The sequence below is a fragment of the Platalea leucorodia genome, assembly GCF_965183815.1.
Source record: "Platalea leucorodia genome assembly, chromosome: 5".
NCBI lineage: Eukaryota > Metazoa > Chordata > Aves > Pelecaniformes > Threskiornithidae > Platalea > Platalea leucorodia.
Window position 1 is genome coordinate 39,557,626 of NC_138827.1, and position 17,844 is coordinate 39,575,469.

The following is a 17,844-nucleotide window of genomic DNA, read 5'->3' on the forward strand; positions in this document are numbered from 1 at the left end:
TGAAAACCAGCCTGGGAAGCTTTAAAAAGAAATCTACTATGGATTGATGAGTAACCTTCCTCCCCTGTAAATTAATATTAACTTGAGATAAGAATATTAAATTAACTAACTTTATTTTATGATCAACTGATAGCCATATAAAATGGTAAGTTTTTTACAAGTTTAGCATCTATGCTGTTTTCAATAGCTGATCTTCATATATTAGAATTTTTTCAGTAGTTATATGCAATGCATTTCCCCCTATAATTAACTTTGAACTTACTTTACAATAGTGAAAACAAAGTCATCTGTGAAGACACCAAATGGAGTCACTAACAAAAAAAAAAAGACTGAGCTTGAGGCTAATACCACAACAAGCAGGTATGTTACAAATCAATATGCTGCTTTTTACACGTGTGTGTGTGTATGTTTGTGAAAACAGTTTCAGGTGAACTATTAAACTTACTGTTAAGTCAACATGTTCTTTTTAATCTGAGGATGGTTGTCTATTGCATGTTATTAGCAAAACAGTTTGAGTTAGCTACTGGAAACATTGCTGTAAAGATAGAATTTGTTTGGCTTTTGTGTTGGCTTGTTTCATGCTAATAATTTTTAAATTGTTATAGGTCATTCAGAGTTCTGCACACTGGAACAGTTAGTGACTACACAAGGTGTTGTAAACTTATCACTTATGGGATGGCTTAGATTAAACTGGACAGGAGGGCAGCTGAAGCACTGTGAAATTGTGAAATGAGTCATTTATATGTGTGTACATATATAAAAATACATATATACACACACATAGGTTTTATTTTCAAGAAATATACCTTTTAGGTTGCATTTCAATGTTTATATATGTGCATATATAAAATACATATATTGCTTGTTTAAATATAATTAATATAATTAAACATTGCTAGATCTTAAGCTTGGAAGTAATGGGATGTAAAAATTTCTTTGCAGTCTGACAAAAAAATCAACTGGAAAAGGGTGTAATGAACAAAATGTACAAGGTGTTGTAAAGAAAAAAGGGAATGTGAGTAGCAATTCTGCAGCACAGCAAAAAGCTCAAAACACACCTACTAATTCTCCCAAGAACCAAGGTAAAGTTTCATATAGCAATGAAATGGTCTGCCATTTTTATGGAAAGCTTTTTTTTTTTTTTCCCCCAGTGCAAGCATTTGGCAAAATCTTCTGAACAATTCTGTTTATTTTCCATGTTTCACTTTTGCTGACAATCCTAAATTGTAAAATGCAAATGAATGTGTGTCAACTTCAAAATATTTAAAAGATGGTCTTCACTGCCAATTGGTGTTTTCTTCTGCTTGTTTAATCTGCCTTGCAGAGTCTTTTATTTGCTGATGCCCTGCACTTCTGCACTTGGAACCATGACTGAGTTCAACAGACATTCTGTAGGTCATTTATAATATGCATCAAAGATCTGGACTGCAGACTTCTTCATGAACTGTTAGTTTATGCCTTCCTTTTTAGCTGATCCCCCCTAGGAGTAGCACTGCTGATACTGACCTACCCCATAAACGAATACTCGATTTCAACAGCTATTTATATCAAGTGCGGGAAATTACACTGTAGACCACAGAGAGGAAACCCTGCATTATAACGATAAAAAGTGTTAAGGATGGAGCTCTTTTTAATCCCATTTGGACTTGGCACTTACAGGGGCAGGGGGTTGAATATTCAAGTTACATTATTTTAAATGCATTATGATATAGAAAACACAGGTCCTGTCAATTTGTGGTCATTAAAGATCTTGCAGTATTTTCTGACAGAGCAGGGATATTAATTCTGGTATTCTAATCACATTATAACTAATGTAATTCTTTTCTGCCTACTTTCATTTCCTCTACAATATAAATTTAATATAGTACTCATCACTTCCTGTGCTAAGCTGCTGTGCAGTGTTTCTGTGCTCTATTAGATAGCTGCTGCTTTCTACTGCAGCGATGACTACTTCAGTTACAGGTTGAAGTAATTCCTTTATGTATAAAGTGCTTTAGTTTTAAGGGTGGCATATGTAAATGCAAGGTGGTATTTTTGTCTGGTATTAGTTTAAGATCTCAATTCTTAATTGTTTAACAAGCCTTAAATCCTTTAGTTACATAAAAAGTTGAGTAAATTGCTTCTCAACATAAACAAACACTAACATAAATTTGGTGAATATACTTTGACTGGAATATACAATCTTTATAGTTGTCTTTTTTTTTTTTTTTTTTTTTTTTTTACCGCTTGTTAGGACCTCAGGGGGAATCACCAAATTCACTGAAATCAGGAATGTCTCCAAAACATACTGAAGAAAAAAATGTGTCACAACATCTGGTTCAGACAGCACGCCCAGAAAAACATCCTTCAGCCAAGAAGAAGAGTGTTAAGCAGTCACAAACACCTGTAGCAAAAGCCACTGCAAAAACAACACCTAAAACTCCGGCTCCATCAAAGCACACTGAGATTATGAATAATAAAGACCCAAAACCGAAAACAGCTGGGCAATCTGTATTAAAATCTCAGTCCTCTGCCCAAAAACATTCAAGGAGTGAATCTCCTGTTGTCCAGAAGAATGTGCACACCTCTGAGCATGGAAGTTCAGGACAGAAACTTGAAAAAAACATGGCTGATGCTTTGGCAGGTCAGCTTCATGACAATAATGAATGCTATTCTGGAAAGCAAAGTGAATCTTTAAAATCTGTGATGGAAAGTAGCAGCGAAGATAAACTGCTGGCGTCCTGTCAACCCAATAAACAAAAATTATCAGAGCCTTCTGAAAATGTGGGATACAAAATACAATCTGAATCTTCTTCTCCTCTAATTACAGAAGAAATTACTTCTACACTGCATGTTCCACTGCAAAATGAAATGGAAGCAAGACAAATCTGTGGAGATCAGACTGGAATTAAACAGATTGAAGATACGGAGAAGGATGATAATACAGCTGAATTTCACTGTCATGCAGAGTCTTCCAGTGATGAATACTCAGACTTTTCCAAGGAAACCAATCAAAAGGCTACTGCTTCAGGAGAACTAGCGAAACATTCAAAAGCAGCAAAAGTCTGTACTGAACAAAGTGATAAATTAAACTCTGAAACAGGTCTTAACTATGGTGAAAATGCTTTACCAAGCTTTTCCAGAACGTTAACCAATAAAGAGGATGAGACATCATCTCCTCAGATTCATATGGAGCGATTTCTTACAGCTGATGAGCTGTGTGATACATCAGCCTTGACTGAATACAGATCAGCTACAGCAGATTTAGATGATGTTTCAGAATGTTCCACAGAACAAATAACAGAAAAATGTTCACCTAGTTACACAGAGCCTATAGATCCTGCAGAAATGCCAGAAAACCATGAAAATGCAGAAATTCCCTTCATGGACCACTGGAGTACTGCTGCACTGGATCCAAAAGAGAGTCCTGAATCAGATACTGGCAGTGCAACCACATCCTCTGATGATATAAAACCAAGATCAGAAGATTACGATGCTGGAGGCTCTCAGGATGATGAAGGATCCAATGAAAGAGGGATTTCTAAATGCAGCACTATGTTATGCCACGATTTTCTTGGAAGAAGCAGCAGTGACACAAGTACACCTGAGGAATTAAAAATTTATGACAGCAGCCTAAGAATAGAAGTGAAAATGAAAAAAGAGGGTTCTGATCTCTTCCGTGTTAATTCAACGAGTGATGATGAAATACCAAGAAAAAGACCTGAAATTTGGTCCCATCAAGAAAGTGCAAGGACCAATACCAGAGAAAGCAAAAGTTCTACTTTTGGCAATGCACAGTTTACTCAGGAAGCAGACCAAGTTTCTTCTTCTGCTGATGAAACAGAAGATGACAGATCTGAAGCAGAAAATGTCGCAGAAAACTTTCCTCCATCAAATGTTCCTACTCAACAGTTCCAAGGAATCGATAATTTAGCTTTTGAAGATGCAACAGAAAATGATACTGCAAGTCAGGAGTTTTCTAAAACTAAAAATTTCAAACGATCTGTTTTACTTTCAGTAGATGAATGCGAAGAATTGGGATCTGATGATAGAGTGGAAACTCATACTTCACGTCAGCATTCAATAGATTCCCTTACTCCTTCAGAAGTATTTGACAGTGTTTCTCAAGAGCACCATGGAAAGACTTTTTATTCAAGATACTCACTGGAAATTGAAGATGGATTCCTGGATTGCAAACAGCATAAGGATAGAGACAATAGATCGGATAAAAGTGAAAGTCCTCTCCTACATCTTCATGGCGCTGAAATCCCAGGCGAAGAGAATCCAGGTGCTTCAGTGACTGAAGAAAATTGCCCAGAGAAAGTCTATTCAGCAGCTAGTCCATGTCCAGGAGAAAAACAAAAAGTAAATATGAAGAATGAGGTGGCTAGTGAATTTCACCAGTGCAATAAATACTTAGACAATGATGCAAAATCTCAAGAAAGACCATGTCATTTGGATCTTCATCAGAGAGAAACTAATTCTGATGTGCAAAAGAGCAACTCTGCAAAACCTGTAGAAGCCAGTAAGAATCAGATACTCACTCAGGAAAGTCAAGTGAGAGACAGTCAACCAGCAACTACTGAATGCGCTAATACTGATTTACTTCCAGGTAATGTACAGAAATAGAAACATTCAGTCATTCAAAAACAAATTAGTAGTGAAAGCTTTGGCAATTTGTGTGGAATCCTGAACTGAAGTAATTTTGGCTGAAACTATATTAAATTTAATATTTTTAAGTATTTCACTTGGGTAGAGAATGCTTGTCTGTCTGAAATATCCGTCAATACCCTGCTGTTCAATGAGAAACTTGACTACAAGAAAAGAGATTTTATGTAATGCTAAAAGAAAGATTGGATGCAGTTGCCTGTACTTCGGTTACTTTTGATCCAATCTAACATTGACAGCATCACCTTTTGATGGAAACTTAGTATTTGTTTTGTCTGCTTGACAACATATAGTATGTCTGAATGGGATGTGCAATAACTACAGTAATAACCTTAACTAAAGCGCACTGAACTGTTTACCTGAACAGCTATATGCATTATTGTTGTAATTTATTTATTTATATATTATACGCAAATTTGGATCCTTCTCCCACTGACTATAACTGAATATTTGCCATATACATCAGTGGGAGCAGGTTTGAACTCTGATTTAGAGCTTATGAGATGTCTAAAATTCTAAATTTTACCAGTAAAAGCTTATTTCCTAAAAGAGAGATTATACTTAGAACTAATGCTTATATACAGAAAACTTCTAACTTGTTTCACGTAGCTAGATGAATACTTGTCTAGTTTTGTGTTTTGTCTTCTTTATACCAATAATTCAGTCTGTATATCCCATCAAAAATATACAATAGTGTTGATTACAACTATTGTGTATTCAAGAGTAATGAAATGCTGGTGATGATCTGTGTTCAGCCAGACCACAGAACAAGAAGACATTAAAAGTTGTACTATTTTTTTTAAGTTTGCTTGCCCTTGCCTGCAGCTGCCCTTGCATGTGCAGTGTAGAAATAAGCCTGTGGATAAACAATTTTGGTTTTAATTCTCTTCTAAGCTGACATAGCTTAAGTCACCATTCAGTAATCATTCTCTATTAATTCCCTCCATGCACCTCCTGGTCTAAATTTAATTTATGTAGTAAATGAGAACTTTCATGTGCATTAAGTGTATATTTACATTGTCATTTTCTGTATCAGAAACTTAATTATGGAGGTTACTGTTAATTACCAGTGGTGATTGCTGCTTTAACTTAATTTATAAATCATACTTTGTTTTTTATATAGGAAATAAATGCCTCAAATTTTGTCAATTTTGTATAACCCTCCATCCCCCCTTTTTTTAACCTGGTTGGATTGTCCTTCCTCAATGAGTTAAATTTTGCTCTCACAGCCCTGAGGGGAGGATCACCTGCAATTTTTACATTGTACAGTATTGTGAATTATTTCAGGAGACATAGATGATTATGACACAATGGCACAAACCTGCATGTATGAGCATCGGCCTTCAAAAACCCTTTCTCCAATATATGAGATGGATGTTGGAGAAGCAATTGAGCAGAGGATGGATTCAGAAACAGCAGTTCTAGATGTGGATTTTGAAGATCAGCAGTTTGCAGAACAGGACTGGACTCTTCTCAGGCAATTGTTATCTGAGCAGGACTCAAATATAGGTTTCAAAAACTCTGTTCCTGAAGACCTTAACTTAGCACAATGTCTTATCAATCAGACACTGTTTCTGGCACGAGATGGTTCGAATCCTCAGGGTACATCACAAGTTGACACATTCAGTAGGTGGACTGAACTAATGTCTCCACTTGATGATTCTTCAGCAAGCATTACAGTGGCAAGCTTTTCATCTGAAGACTGTTCGTCCCCTCAAGGGGAATGGACAATTCTTGAACTGGAAACCCATCATTAAGGTGATCAAATGTTTGCAACTGAACTCCAACCCATTCCCCAAATCTATTTTTGATGAGTTGTTTCCATACAATAACGAAATACTGCATCAGTCAAGAACGAGCAATTCTTGATACTGAGGCAATCTTTCTGATATAATGAGGTAAATATGTTAATTTATAATCTAGATTTAATCACAAGTACAATAATTTTTCAAGACTTAAATGTATGTCTTTTCTAAAAATGAACTTTGAGCATGTATTTTCTAGAGCTGTTAGAAAAATTAGATGACATGAAGGAAAAATCTTGGTTTCCCCCCTCCCTTTTATCTTCCTTTCTGACATTTAATATTCTCATTGAGCAAGAATTTAAAGATGACTGCACAATTAGTAGAGCTATTCCTCTCCTTTTTTCCTGCCTCTCTATATGGTGACTTCATTTTACAACAATAAAGATTCAGAATGGTTGTGTCGAAAGGTGATGTGTGCCAACGCTGCTTTAAATGACGGAAACACATGTTCAAAGAAAACATTTCAATATGAATCTGCCTTGGGCCTTATTAATATAAGCAGCTTGTTTCATCTGTTTCTTCCAGATTTGATTTTTGTATTTTTGGTTTGTTTTGTTTAGAAGTTTCCAATAAATTTTTTAAATTGTCTTTCCTTTAAATGTAAGACTTCAGAGGGTCTGTGCTATAGGAAGAGCACTGTTTCTTTCTTGGAAATGCACATATTTAAGTAAGTATTTTTAATGGCATAGTGCTTGAATTCAGAGGAGTTGGTAGAATGCTGGTCCAGTTCTAAAAAACAGTATGGCTTATATCTCCAAAAGTATATCTCAGTGTGAAGTCATGGTCAGTGTTACATCAGAAGTCTGATGTTGACTAGAATTACCTTCAGGCTTCAATGCATTACACTTGCACTCTTCTGACACTGCCTGAGGCATAGCAAGATTCTCTCAGGAATTTGGTTTTGTTTGTTCTCATAGGTGCTACATTTTTGGAGGGGTAACAGGATTCTTGCATCTTCATTAATACCTCTAGTGTAGCTTTTACCTTGAGACTAAATGTTAACAAAACCATTCTTCTGACTAAGAGTGAAACAGGGTATACTCCTCAGTACTGCTCATTCTGCTGGTTTTGGCTATTAATTTGGGTGTGGATAGGACTGTTCATTGTCTTTTCTGATTTGATGGGGGAGAAAGGGAGTGAGAAACTATTTGTAATTCTTACCAAGTCAGAACTCCTCCTGAAGCATACAGGGTTTTTTCCCTGCTAAGGTTAGGCCCTCCAAGATATCTGCATTATGGAAACAGTAGGGCTTGTCTTTCATGCAGCTTAAAACCTAAACAGGAAGTATTCTGCCTCCTCTTAGTCATTAACAGAAGTGCCTTCAGAAGTAGGTGCCATATGGCAGTAAAAGGCTACTAAGATTTTTTTGCTGTTAAAACTATTTAAGATAAGTGCACAGCTTAAGCTAGCTGTAACCACTGATAATATGGTCGGTTTTGCAAGCTTTTGCACAATTCCAACAGTGCACCTTAATTTTCTTTAGAAACGTCATTTCTTTTTGTTCATAGTCAGAAACACAGTTGTATGGAAATATGAAGTTGCCCCAGCATATGCCTAAAGAAGTTACGACTTGTCTTATCTTTGGACTTGACATAATCAAGAGCTTTTGAGGCAAAATAGTTTATCTAGAATGCCACTTTGTTGAACTTAGGACACAGAAGTAAAAGTGATGTTTTATTTTCCCCAAATTAAATGGAGGAAGGATTTTATATCATTCTTTAATATCAAGCCTGGGAAAAAAAGGAAAGCCTTCCTTTCTCTTTACGTCAATGAAGAAGGAGGACTTGAAACTTATGGAAGGAAGATGTTCAGTCTCATAATAATAATCTTTCCCCTACTTTTTTTAGCTTTTAGCAGCATAAATAGTCTGAGATATTATAATTCAAAATATTTGAAATGTAATATGCTGCATTTACCCCAGTCTTCATATTCGGTGAGTTAGAAGAACCTTTAGAAGTGCAAATCATCAAGAAAATCTATTTTTCACCTTCAAGTTTACAAGGTATATTGACAGTGGATAATCTTTTGCATAAATGAAAGAACTATAGTATTAGCTGTAGTAAAAGATGAAACTCTAGAGAAGCTCCTACAGAAGGCCAAGGAATGATGTTTTCTCAATTTCTGTGTGAAAGACTAAAGTAAAAGTTGTTTAAAATAAAGTTTAATTAGGAAAAGTGACAGAAAGTGAAAGAAGGGTCCCTTTTGTCTATTTTTTTGCTTTACTCGTATTTTTAACTTCCTACTGAATTGAAAAAGTAACATTGAAAAGCGGCACACAAAGTTCCATGTTTGTCACAGGAAATAAAATCACAGAGAGGGGTTTTTTTAATTGTTTTTTTTTCTTTGCATTTACTTTTCCAGTTGTATGAAAATTAAATTAGTTTCCCTTTCAAGTCCCCAATGATGTTGTTGCAATTCTTTTAATAGCTTTGCAGTAGACCAGTGATTAGGATTTGGTGTATTGTTCAGTTGGTACCTATGCAGCCGTAGAATTCAGCTTCCCACAGCCAAATAGTCTCTGTAGAAGTAACAGGAATAGAAAGCAGTATTGTTTTTAAATCGCGTTACCAGAGTGCCTGCGATGCTTAATCAGACCAGCATCCCACTGGCTAGACATTGTACAAACACAGAACAAAAACAAGGACTTCCCACAGAGTGGTTATAATCCAAGTTAAGACAAAAGGAAAAAAAAACAGCTGGAAAGGTAAAACGAGAGTGTCAATATTTGTCTAGCTGATTAGCAATGGTTTTAGCACACCATCAGTTTAAATATTGTCATTTTTTTATTCTGTATGCATTATGAGAAGGGGAAATCAGAGGGTGAGATTTGGAAGCTGGATAATGAGGGAGCTGTAAGGATCTATATTCCTGACCAGCCCTGTGTGTCATCCAAACTCTGTTCCTGTTTGACCGTGTTCAGTAGTCCCTCTTCCTTCAGAAGGATGTTCAAGCTTTAAGCAGATGTGGGTGGCTATCTATCTGTTTAATAGTATCAGTCTCTTGAGTTCTCTGGAGTCCTGCTCATGCCTCCTGATAGTGATTTTGCCACTGTATTGGCCTCTTCTTCAAAACATGAGAGCATGGACAAAGGTTTGTTTGAAAACTTCCTATACAAACAATCAAAGCTAGTGTCATGGGCTCCAAGTGAACAGTGATTAAGAGGTCCTGAATGACCTCTAAAGTAAAGATAAGGGATGTACATCTGATGAAACAGTGAAAGGGCATCAGTGAAGAAACTAAAGAAAGAGATGGCATACTCAAAATAATGTTTAAGTATTTATCTTTGTAGGAATATTTTGAATGAGCAAGAGCAATGAAATTACTTTGTCAAAGCCTGAGAAGACAATGTTGCAGTCAACAGGCGATACTGACAGCTTACATGACATTGTTATGTGAATGGGTAAAGATGTCTGTATCCTACAAGTAGTAACAAGAAATTTAAAGGAAAGAACTAGGAAATTAGAGTTTAAGATAATGACCCTGGTTTTGCCTACCTTGAATGACATGTTATGAAACTGAAAAATAAGGAAGGGTGTTTTACATGTATGGATGTATTAAAATAGGCTAGACCTCCAAAGGTAATGTCAATAGGCATAATTACGTTTTTGATTGGAAAATTAGAGTCTAGTCTGGACTGGAGAAGCAGCTCCGCAGGTTTTTCACATATAGATGCTAGCTAAAATAGCATCTGTGGAATAAATCACCAACAGACACATTGCGGATGGAAAAGAGAAGGAAATTGAGCCCCAAACACTTGGACCACTACAGGAAACTGAGGAAAGTGGAGGTTCTTCCAAATGGTCTGCTCAAAAAAACAATTAGGGAAGCAAAAGAAATAAACAAAGATAGTGACAGGAGTCAAATGAGGATGACAGGATATAAGGGAAAAAGCACTGTTGGCTTCATTGAAGATGGCCCACGAGACAGATGAGTACAAAATAGCTGTTTTGAGGGTGGTTAAGAACATGTTCTTATGGACCGTGATCAAAATGAGATATTGGCTTCCTCAGAATGAAAGGCAGGTAGATGCCAGTTTGGTAGAATGTGACAGAATTGCAGGAAGGAAACTGAGCTAAACCATTAAGAGAGAGGCAACAGTTAGAAAAACACATCAGTTAATATATTTTGGTTTGTTTTTTAAATGCATGAGATATTATACCATATTTATATAGTGTAGCAAAAGAAATGAGGAGACTAAGACCTAAAGTGAAGATCAGGAGAGATAAGCATGCATGAAATGAGATCAGCAGGCAGTCTGGCTGCTACCACAAGTGATCAGATAAGAGCATAAGAAAAGACTAACATCTGCTTTTGTGGTCTAAAGGTCTCAAGTCCAACCTGCTGCTAAAAGCAGGGGTAACTTCGAAGTTAGATCAGGTTGTTAGGGCCATATCAAGGTCCCTAGCATGTAAAATGGCAATAAAGTCAGCAGGCAGGAACATGGTGCTCACAGGAAAGAGTTATTTGAGATAAAAAAATATTCTCATTATAATAAAACTACTGTGAGTATTGTTGGAAAAGATTAGTAATGAAGTACAAGAAATATGGCTTGCTTGCAATATTTTTAAGTTCTGGATGATATGTGACAGAACTGTACACATTTAATAATCTTATTCCATGCTTTACTTTTTAAGGTTGTAAATTATTTCAAAATTACGCTGAATTTTTGAGTTTGCAAATTTTATTATTATTTTGGAGGAACCAGTGGGCAAGAGAATTTTCCGTGTTTCTCACACAAAAACTGTCCATAGGATCTGTTCCCCTAGCATTGTCTATCTATCTATCTATCTTGGTTTCTTTCAGGGAATATGTTAAAAAAAAAAAAAAAAAAAATTAATGCTCCTGTTCTAGGTACAGATTGCAGGAGACTGTTTTAAAACTTTGAATATATATTATTGCCATCTGGAAAATAATTAGTAGCATGCTCAATCTACTTTGCTCCAGAAAATCTAAATCTTCGCATGAAGGAATTAGGAACTGCTATTATGTTGTTCATCTGTTGCTCAGAACCAAGACATTTAAGAAGTCATTATTTTGCTTCCACTAACGTCAAAGGAAAAACTCCTGTTGACCTCAGCTGAAGCAGGTTCAGGGCTTATCTATATTAAATGCATGTACTAGAAATGCTATTTTTCCAATATATCTATTTCATAGTTTTCTAGTTTTACTCTATTAATAACATCATTGTACAATTGTAGATGTGACAAATTGCAGCTAGAAAGACTTCAATTTAGGAGTCATAATTGTATGCATTCTGTTAATATTTCATGACTGGGGTGATTTAACATTTTTACACTGATAGATGACATTCTTGCCAGGACTACATAGGAACTGAGGACAAAAGATATAATGAGAAGTAGCAGCTTTGTTACAACAGATGATTCCATGGAAATGGGCTTTCAGATTTTAAATCCAATATAATTAGAAGCTTTCATCTCTTGCAGAAAATCCATACTGGTTTTCAGCTTTCTATCTTGAACACAAGATATATATGCTATTTTTGAAAATAAGCTTTAATGTGTTCTATTTTGGAAAAACTACAACTCAAATCTATTCTTTGGCTAATTTAAAACCAAGCTTCCTATTGACAACTACTACGTGTGTTTAAGGAAACTAAACCTGTAACAGAGGAAAGTGATTTATATAAAAAGTGGATATCAATTAGAGAAAAATACTGGGTTTGATAGTTGGGGTTTTTTTGTTGTGGGTTTTGTTTTGTTTTTTTTACCTTTGGTAACTAATAACTGAAGAAGCTATACAGTGCATGCATGCACACACACCTGTTTATTTCTTGCATTTGACCTTCCTTTTATACTTTACTTTGCAGTCTATACTGCATAGTCAATTAGACCACAGTTCTGCAAACATAGGAGCAAATCTACTTAAACATTTGTGGATTGGCTTTCAGGTTAACGTTCACTTTTCAGAAAGGGTAATGGAACTGGCACTGGGGGCAGGCACCGTGCATACTTGTGGTTTTATATGGTACTCAACTTAATGAGGTTCTAATCCTGATGAACCATCTGGATGCAGTTAAAGTATGAAATAATTAATAATGGAATTCCATTAAGTTGCTTCCTTGTTCTCCTTGATTTATTGCTGAAGTTCCCAGCTCAGAAGACTGGTCCATTAGAGAAATCAAAGTCCTAAGAAATCTAACTTTTTGCGTTTTGTGCAACCAAAGATATTTCACTATTGCACAGTAAAATATGAATACTGATCAGATCGTCAATAACTGAAGCCTCAATATTTGGGGGGGTTGACTATAACTCAGTAACTAGATATATTTAACAAGGACATTGATGGTCAAAATAGGTATTGTATGCTAACAGAAGATGACTGTTAACTGGATTAGAGAGTGCATTTCTGGTGAACCTGAACAGAGGCTCACATGTACAAATTCAGGGACTGAGCCCAATTACCCAGGTAGTCCATGAGGTTTTATATTTATGCACGCAAGTAAAAGTGACTCTGACTTTTTCTCAGTGCCCACTGAAATTGGTGTGAGTGCTATCAGATCCACATTTATAAAAACCAGGATATTTTTAAGTGTCTGAACAGAAAGACTGGTAACCCCAGTAAAAATTTTGGCTCATGTAATTTACTTTCTAACAGTTTTGAGACTGATCGCACCAAATGACTTAAATCTACGGTGTCCTCATTTATGCAATCCTTATTTAGTCATTTGTGTGATTTTCTTACACTTGTGTTTAATGAAATCATTTAAGTTCTTCACTTTTTTTTATAACCCTCTTTTGAGTGGGATATGGCATCCTGCCTCTCAGCAGAATTATATTAATGATGTGCTTAAGATAGGACAAACCGTATGTACATGCCAGATCCAGTGTAGGTAGCGTAAAAACTTTTTGTTACTTCATAGAATGAGGTAATTTTCATGTCCATGAACATGAGACCCACCTATAAGTCAAGCTTCCCAGCTGTAACAAAATGTTCTCCTGTTATCTTTGTGGTAGAGAAGGAAATTTCAATTTCTATTTTCTGGATTATTGTGTTCTAGTAACCAAGATTAATTCTATATCTGTATAATGGGATGCATTTGGAGAAAAGTTTGAGTCACTACCTGTAGTCCATGGCTTTACGGTCCTAGAATATTTTGACCTCTCAGTCTTTGGGAAGGTGAGGGGGGATGTTAAGCTCTCAAACTGAATGCTTGCATGTTTTCCACCTGCTTGCTTTTTAAACCTAGATAATTAGCTGGGGCCTAAGTAACCATATTTCCAAATAACCCCTTGTGAACATGGTCTTCTGTTTCCAGAATCTCTGTACGGTTGCATAATCCCACAAGCTTTCTTCCCCATGCTACATGCTGAAGATTCTTAGTTGATTTCTGTATGACAGAAAATAATAAATCCTATGTGTAACTTAAAATGCTGAGTCATTGTACTTCATTGACCTTGTGGACTGCGGCCATCAATTTTTATTTGTGCTCTGTGAATTGAAAAAAAAAGTGTTACTTTTCTATCTGTTTAGTGGACCTCCTTTTTCTCCTCTAAAAGGAAAAAACTACTTTTTCTTGGATCATGTCACTGGAGAACAAGACAGGTGATGTGCGTGAAGACGAACAATCAGTTCTCATATAAAAATCTATAGAGAAGGGAGATACCTATGCAACTGCCCTACAAAATCAAAAAATTGTGCTGATTTAAAACATACAGGATATGGCCCAGGAGAGTGTAGAGAAACACTAATTTAATGAAAGATTTTGCCTTGTCATAAATTAGTTATTCATCCAAATGCTTAAACCATTATCTTCATCATATGGGAGTTCTAATCCCAAGATCCTTCTATTCCTGCCTAAATGAGGTTCTCTGCTCTGCTCCCAGGAGTTATTTGATGTGCTGCCAGACACAGCCCTGTTCTTTCTCTCTCTTGCAGCTTCAGCTGTATGTGAAATGCACCATATAGGTATGTGGAAAAGGAATGCTTCTGAGATTTAAAGCTAAGACTAGCAAAATGTCAGAAACTGTCACAACAGAGATAACTGTAAGTAGTAAAATAAATTTAGCTCATAGTATCAGGTAGCATAGGATCCCTCAAAGTCACTTTTTGGAAGGGAAACTGCTGGGGAGAAGAATGCTCTGAAGCATATGCAATCCAGAAAAACCTATTTTCTTCAAGTCCAAGCTCTATGTAATTAGCTTTCTGACATTAGGCTCATAAAAAGAGAAAGCCAAGTCATGCAGTGAGATTTGCACTCAAACGGCATTGCAAAACAAAATACGACCAGAATTGTCCCTTGAGCGGTTCCTAGCCCAAGGGCTCAGCACGTCCCATTGTGTAAGACTTGGACCAGACGAGTGTTAGGCTGGGGTAGCTCTTACACAGGAGGCAGTGGGGTCCGTTCCCCTCAGAACTTTCTAACTCAGAAGGATTCTTATTTCCTTTCAAACGTGAACTATTGTCAAATGTAATGACAGGCAGAAATATATTAAGTTTCCAGTATAACTTTTTGCCAACTGAAGTTAAGATAGATACACAGAATTTATGCAAGTTAAAATATAACAACTGGAATTAAAATACTGACAGGAAGATGCTTCTGCTAAGGTTTTGGGTTTTCTCATTGTCCCGCACTTATCCATCATTGTACTTTGATGTCTCTCAAGTGGGTATTTTGAGTTGGGGGGTGGGAGGTGTCCAACTTCAAGTACGATAAATGGCTATAGGGGAAAAAGGCATCTGCTGGTATGCCAGGAGCCTAAATCCACTGTTTAAATTTCTTTTTTTTTAAATGTAATTATTTATCCTTTTATGTACCTTACATTTCTAACAGTATTACACTGAAGGAAACAAAAATTTACTCACTTGTTAAAGATATTTACATTGTGAATCGTCTTTTTATTCTATTCTATTCCCTCCTGTTATTTTTTCTCCATCTGAATTGTTGCAATTCAATTAATGCATGTACATATTAGACATATTCCAAAATATCAATTCAGATACACTACAGTGTTATAAATCAAGCATAACCACGACAACAAACCAGTTCCTACTCTTTACCGCTGGGATTCCTCTAGTACTGAAACACAAATTCATGCATAGTGTGCATGAATTCAAACTTCACGTTGGCAGATGTCAGCGGGATCATCATTCCTCATCACAAAACTGCCTTATTATTTTATAATTGTATTTTAAAATAATTCCTGATGTTCTTAACTCCCTGATTTTTGTGTGCAGTCAGAGCACATGGCTCCACTGTGTTACAAGGAAACAGCTTTACAGTTTGTTGGTCCTGGCACAGCTCTCCAGACCACTGTAGCTGGGATACCTCATACATCTGTTATTTTCCTTTAATTTGCTGATTTTCACATTTGCACTCCACAGAAATTTAAAAATTCAGTATTAGAAATATTTGACTCACTATCAAAAGTAGCATGACGTGTCCATACCCTTGCAGTGAGGGGCAACTGTAACTCTGGTGCATCTGACCAACAGAAGCAGGAAATCAGATGTGAATCCACTTCTTATTTGTCTGAAACAAAAACAAGAGTAATCTTTAAATCACTACGTCTAATTATTTCTAAGCAAGCCAGACAATTTGCTATTTAAGTGTATAATTTTTAATATATAAGTGAGGTCACTTTCTTCTATTTTGAAATGCTCTAAAAAGAGTTTAAAAAGGAAAAGCTTTTACTGCCGTCTCAGATTTTCAGTAAAAATACCAGTTTCAGTAGATAGGCATGAGTCTAGATTCATATACTGGGTAAAGAGCAGAGCTGGAAATCAATGTTCTTTTTCAGTACTTTTAATGACTCTACACTCCAGCTCTTCTTTATCATATAAAAGAAGTACTGTTTCCTCTTACAGGATAAAAAAAGAAGCTCCAACATTCTCAGTACTTCTCTTTCACTGAAAGTGGTGCTGTTTCTTGCTTTCACATTTTTGTACTGTATAACTTCTATATTTAGTATATCATAGAAAATAATTTGGAATATTCTTCCCCAGAAACAGCTGCAGAATTAGCTGTCCATTAAAAACACTCCCTCAAGATTTTTTCCTATGCAAAAGTAGACTTATTACCATTATTGTTTATTACACCCACTTGTTCTGCCTGGTATCCTTCCAGTCCTTTTTATCATCTAAAAATGTCACACAATGTATACTTGCATGGCAGCAGTCTCTCAGGCCAACACCAACTTTCTGGAAGACTTTTATGGGGACACTGACAAGAGGATGGGGCTTTCAGCAGCATCCCAGGAGAAGCCAGTCCTCGTATGCTGCAGGGCAACGCGGAGCAGCAGACAGGAGTCGACCGGGATGGAGGAAAGGCAACCGGCTTCGGTGCTTCCTCACTTCCCACCAAGGCCCGAGTTATTTTCTCAGCAGTAGGTTACGTGCACTGCATTTGGTTGGTGGGAGCTTTTGTGTGCCATCTCTTAATTCCTCAGACCTGTGAGGCAAGGGTGCTTTCAGCTGCCGCACGTCGCCGGTAAGGAGCAGCCGCCGTTCCTCCTGAGGGCCGCGGGAAGGAGACGGGGGCCCCGGAGAGGCCCGGCCACCGGCCCCGCCGAGGACGGACCCGCTCCGTGCTCCGCGCCCAGCTGCGAGGCCGAGAGACACCGCGGGCCCGGAGGAGGCGGCCCGGAGGAGGCGGCCCGGCGGGGCTGCCCGGCGGGCGGGAAGCGCGGGGCGGGCTGTCCCTGTTGTCGCCTCAGCCGGGGCTCCCGCTGCTCCGCCTTGCGGCCGGCCCCGCGGGGCCAGGGGGATTCCATTTTAGCGCCTTACCAGGTTTTTAAAATGCGGAGAGACCCGATTAAAACTTACATTGGGAACCAGCTGGCACAAAGGTTTTGTGGAAACCAGCTCTCCCGACCCCCGGCGCGGCAGGCAGCGCCACCCTGCCCCCGGCGGGCACCTCGGAGGTGTGAGGCGAGGCCTCCAGGCTGCTTGGCTGCCTTGCACTCTTGCCAGGGAGCTTCGGTGTCCCCAGCTGCACCACATGAGCCTTACTGAAATAGAAACGCCTGCCAAGCTGGATATCCAGGAATATTTTCAGAAGAGTGAAATGCAAACGTATACGAAAAGAGCTACTGCTCAGGCCCGCGGCATGGTAGGCTGCTCCAGGCTGGGCAGGACGCCTGGGGCAGTCTTCCCAAAAGTATCTTAGTGTTACAGGTGCACAGTGACAAATGTGCTCTTTGAAAATGGGGCAAACGTTCCTTAGTCGTTTTAAGTGCTTTTAGGAATGTTTTTCTGAAGTCATTTACTATGGTGCTCTCACTGTTATGCCTCACAGAGGAAGCCCTCTCAGATGCAGATTCTTTAAAGCCATTTAGGTATCTAATTGCCATCTTAAATGAGTTCAGTGGTAGTGGGCACCTGTGTACATTTTGGAGAACTGGGTAGTGCCCTGGTTTTTAATCAGATCTTTAAT

At 37.6% G+C, this 17,844-nt stretch overlaps 1 protein-coding gene across 2 annotated transcripts in view; it reads left to right on the forward strand.

Annotated features, from left to right (window-relative positions):
- The window catches only part of BTBD8 (BTB domain containing 8), a gene marked incomplete at its 5' end in the record, with an annotated part of 38,667 nt that extends 29,861 nt beyond the window's left edge, over positions 1-8,806 (forward strand). For both annotated transcript variants that reach the window (XM_082314593.1, XM_082314594.1), the window contains 4 exons: positions 273-360; positions 943-1,082; positions 2,234-4,591; positions 5,935-8,806. In XM_082314593.1, the coding sequence (XP_082170719.1) occupies positions 273-360; positions 943-1,082; positions 2,234-4,591; positions 5,935-6,404 (3,056 nt within the window). In that variant the 3' untranslated portion in view covers positions 6,405-8,806. The remainder of the gene's footprint in view (positions 1-272; positions 361-942; positions 1,083-2,233; positions 4,592-5,934) is intronic.
- Between the last annotated feature and the right edge of the window lie 9,038 nt (positions 8,807-17,844).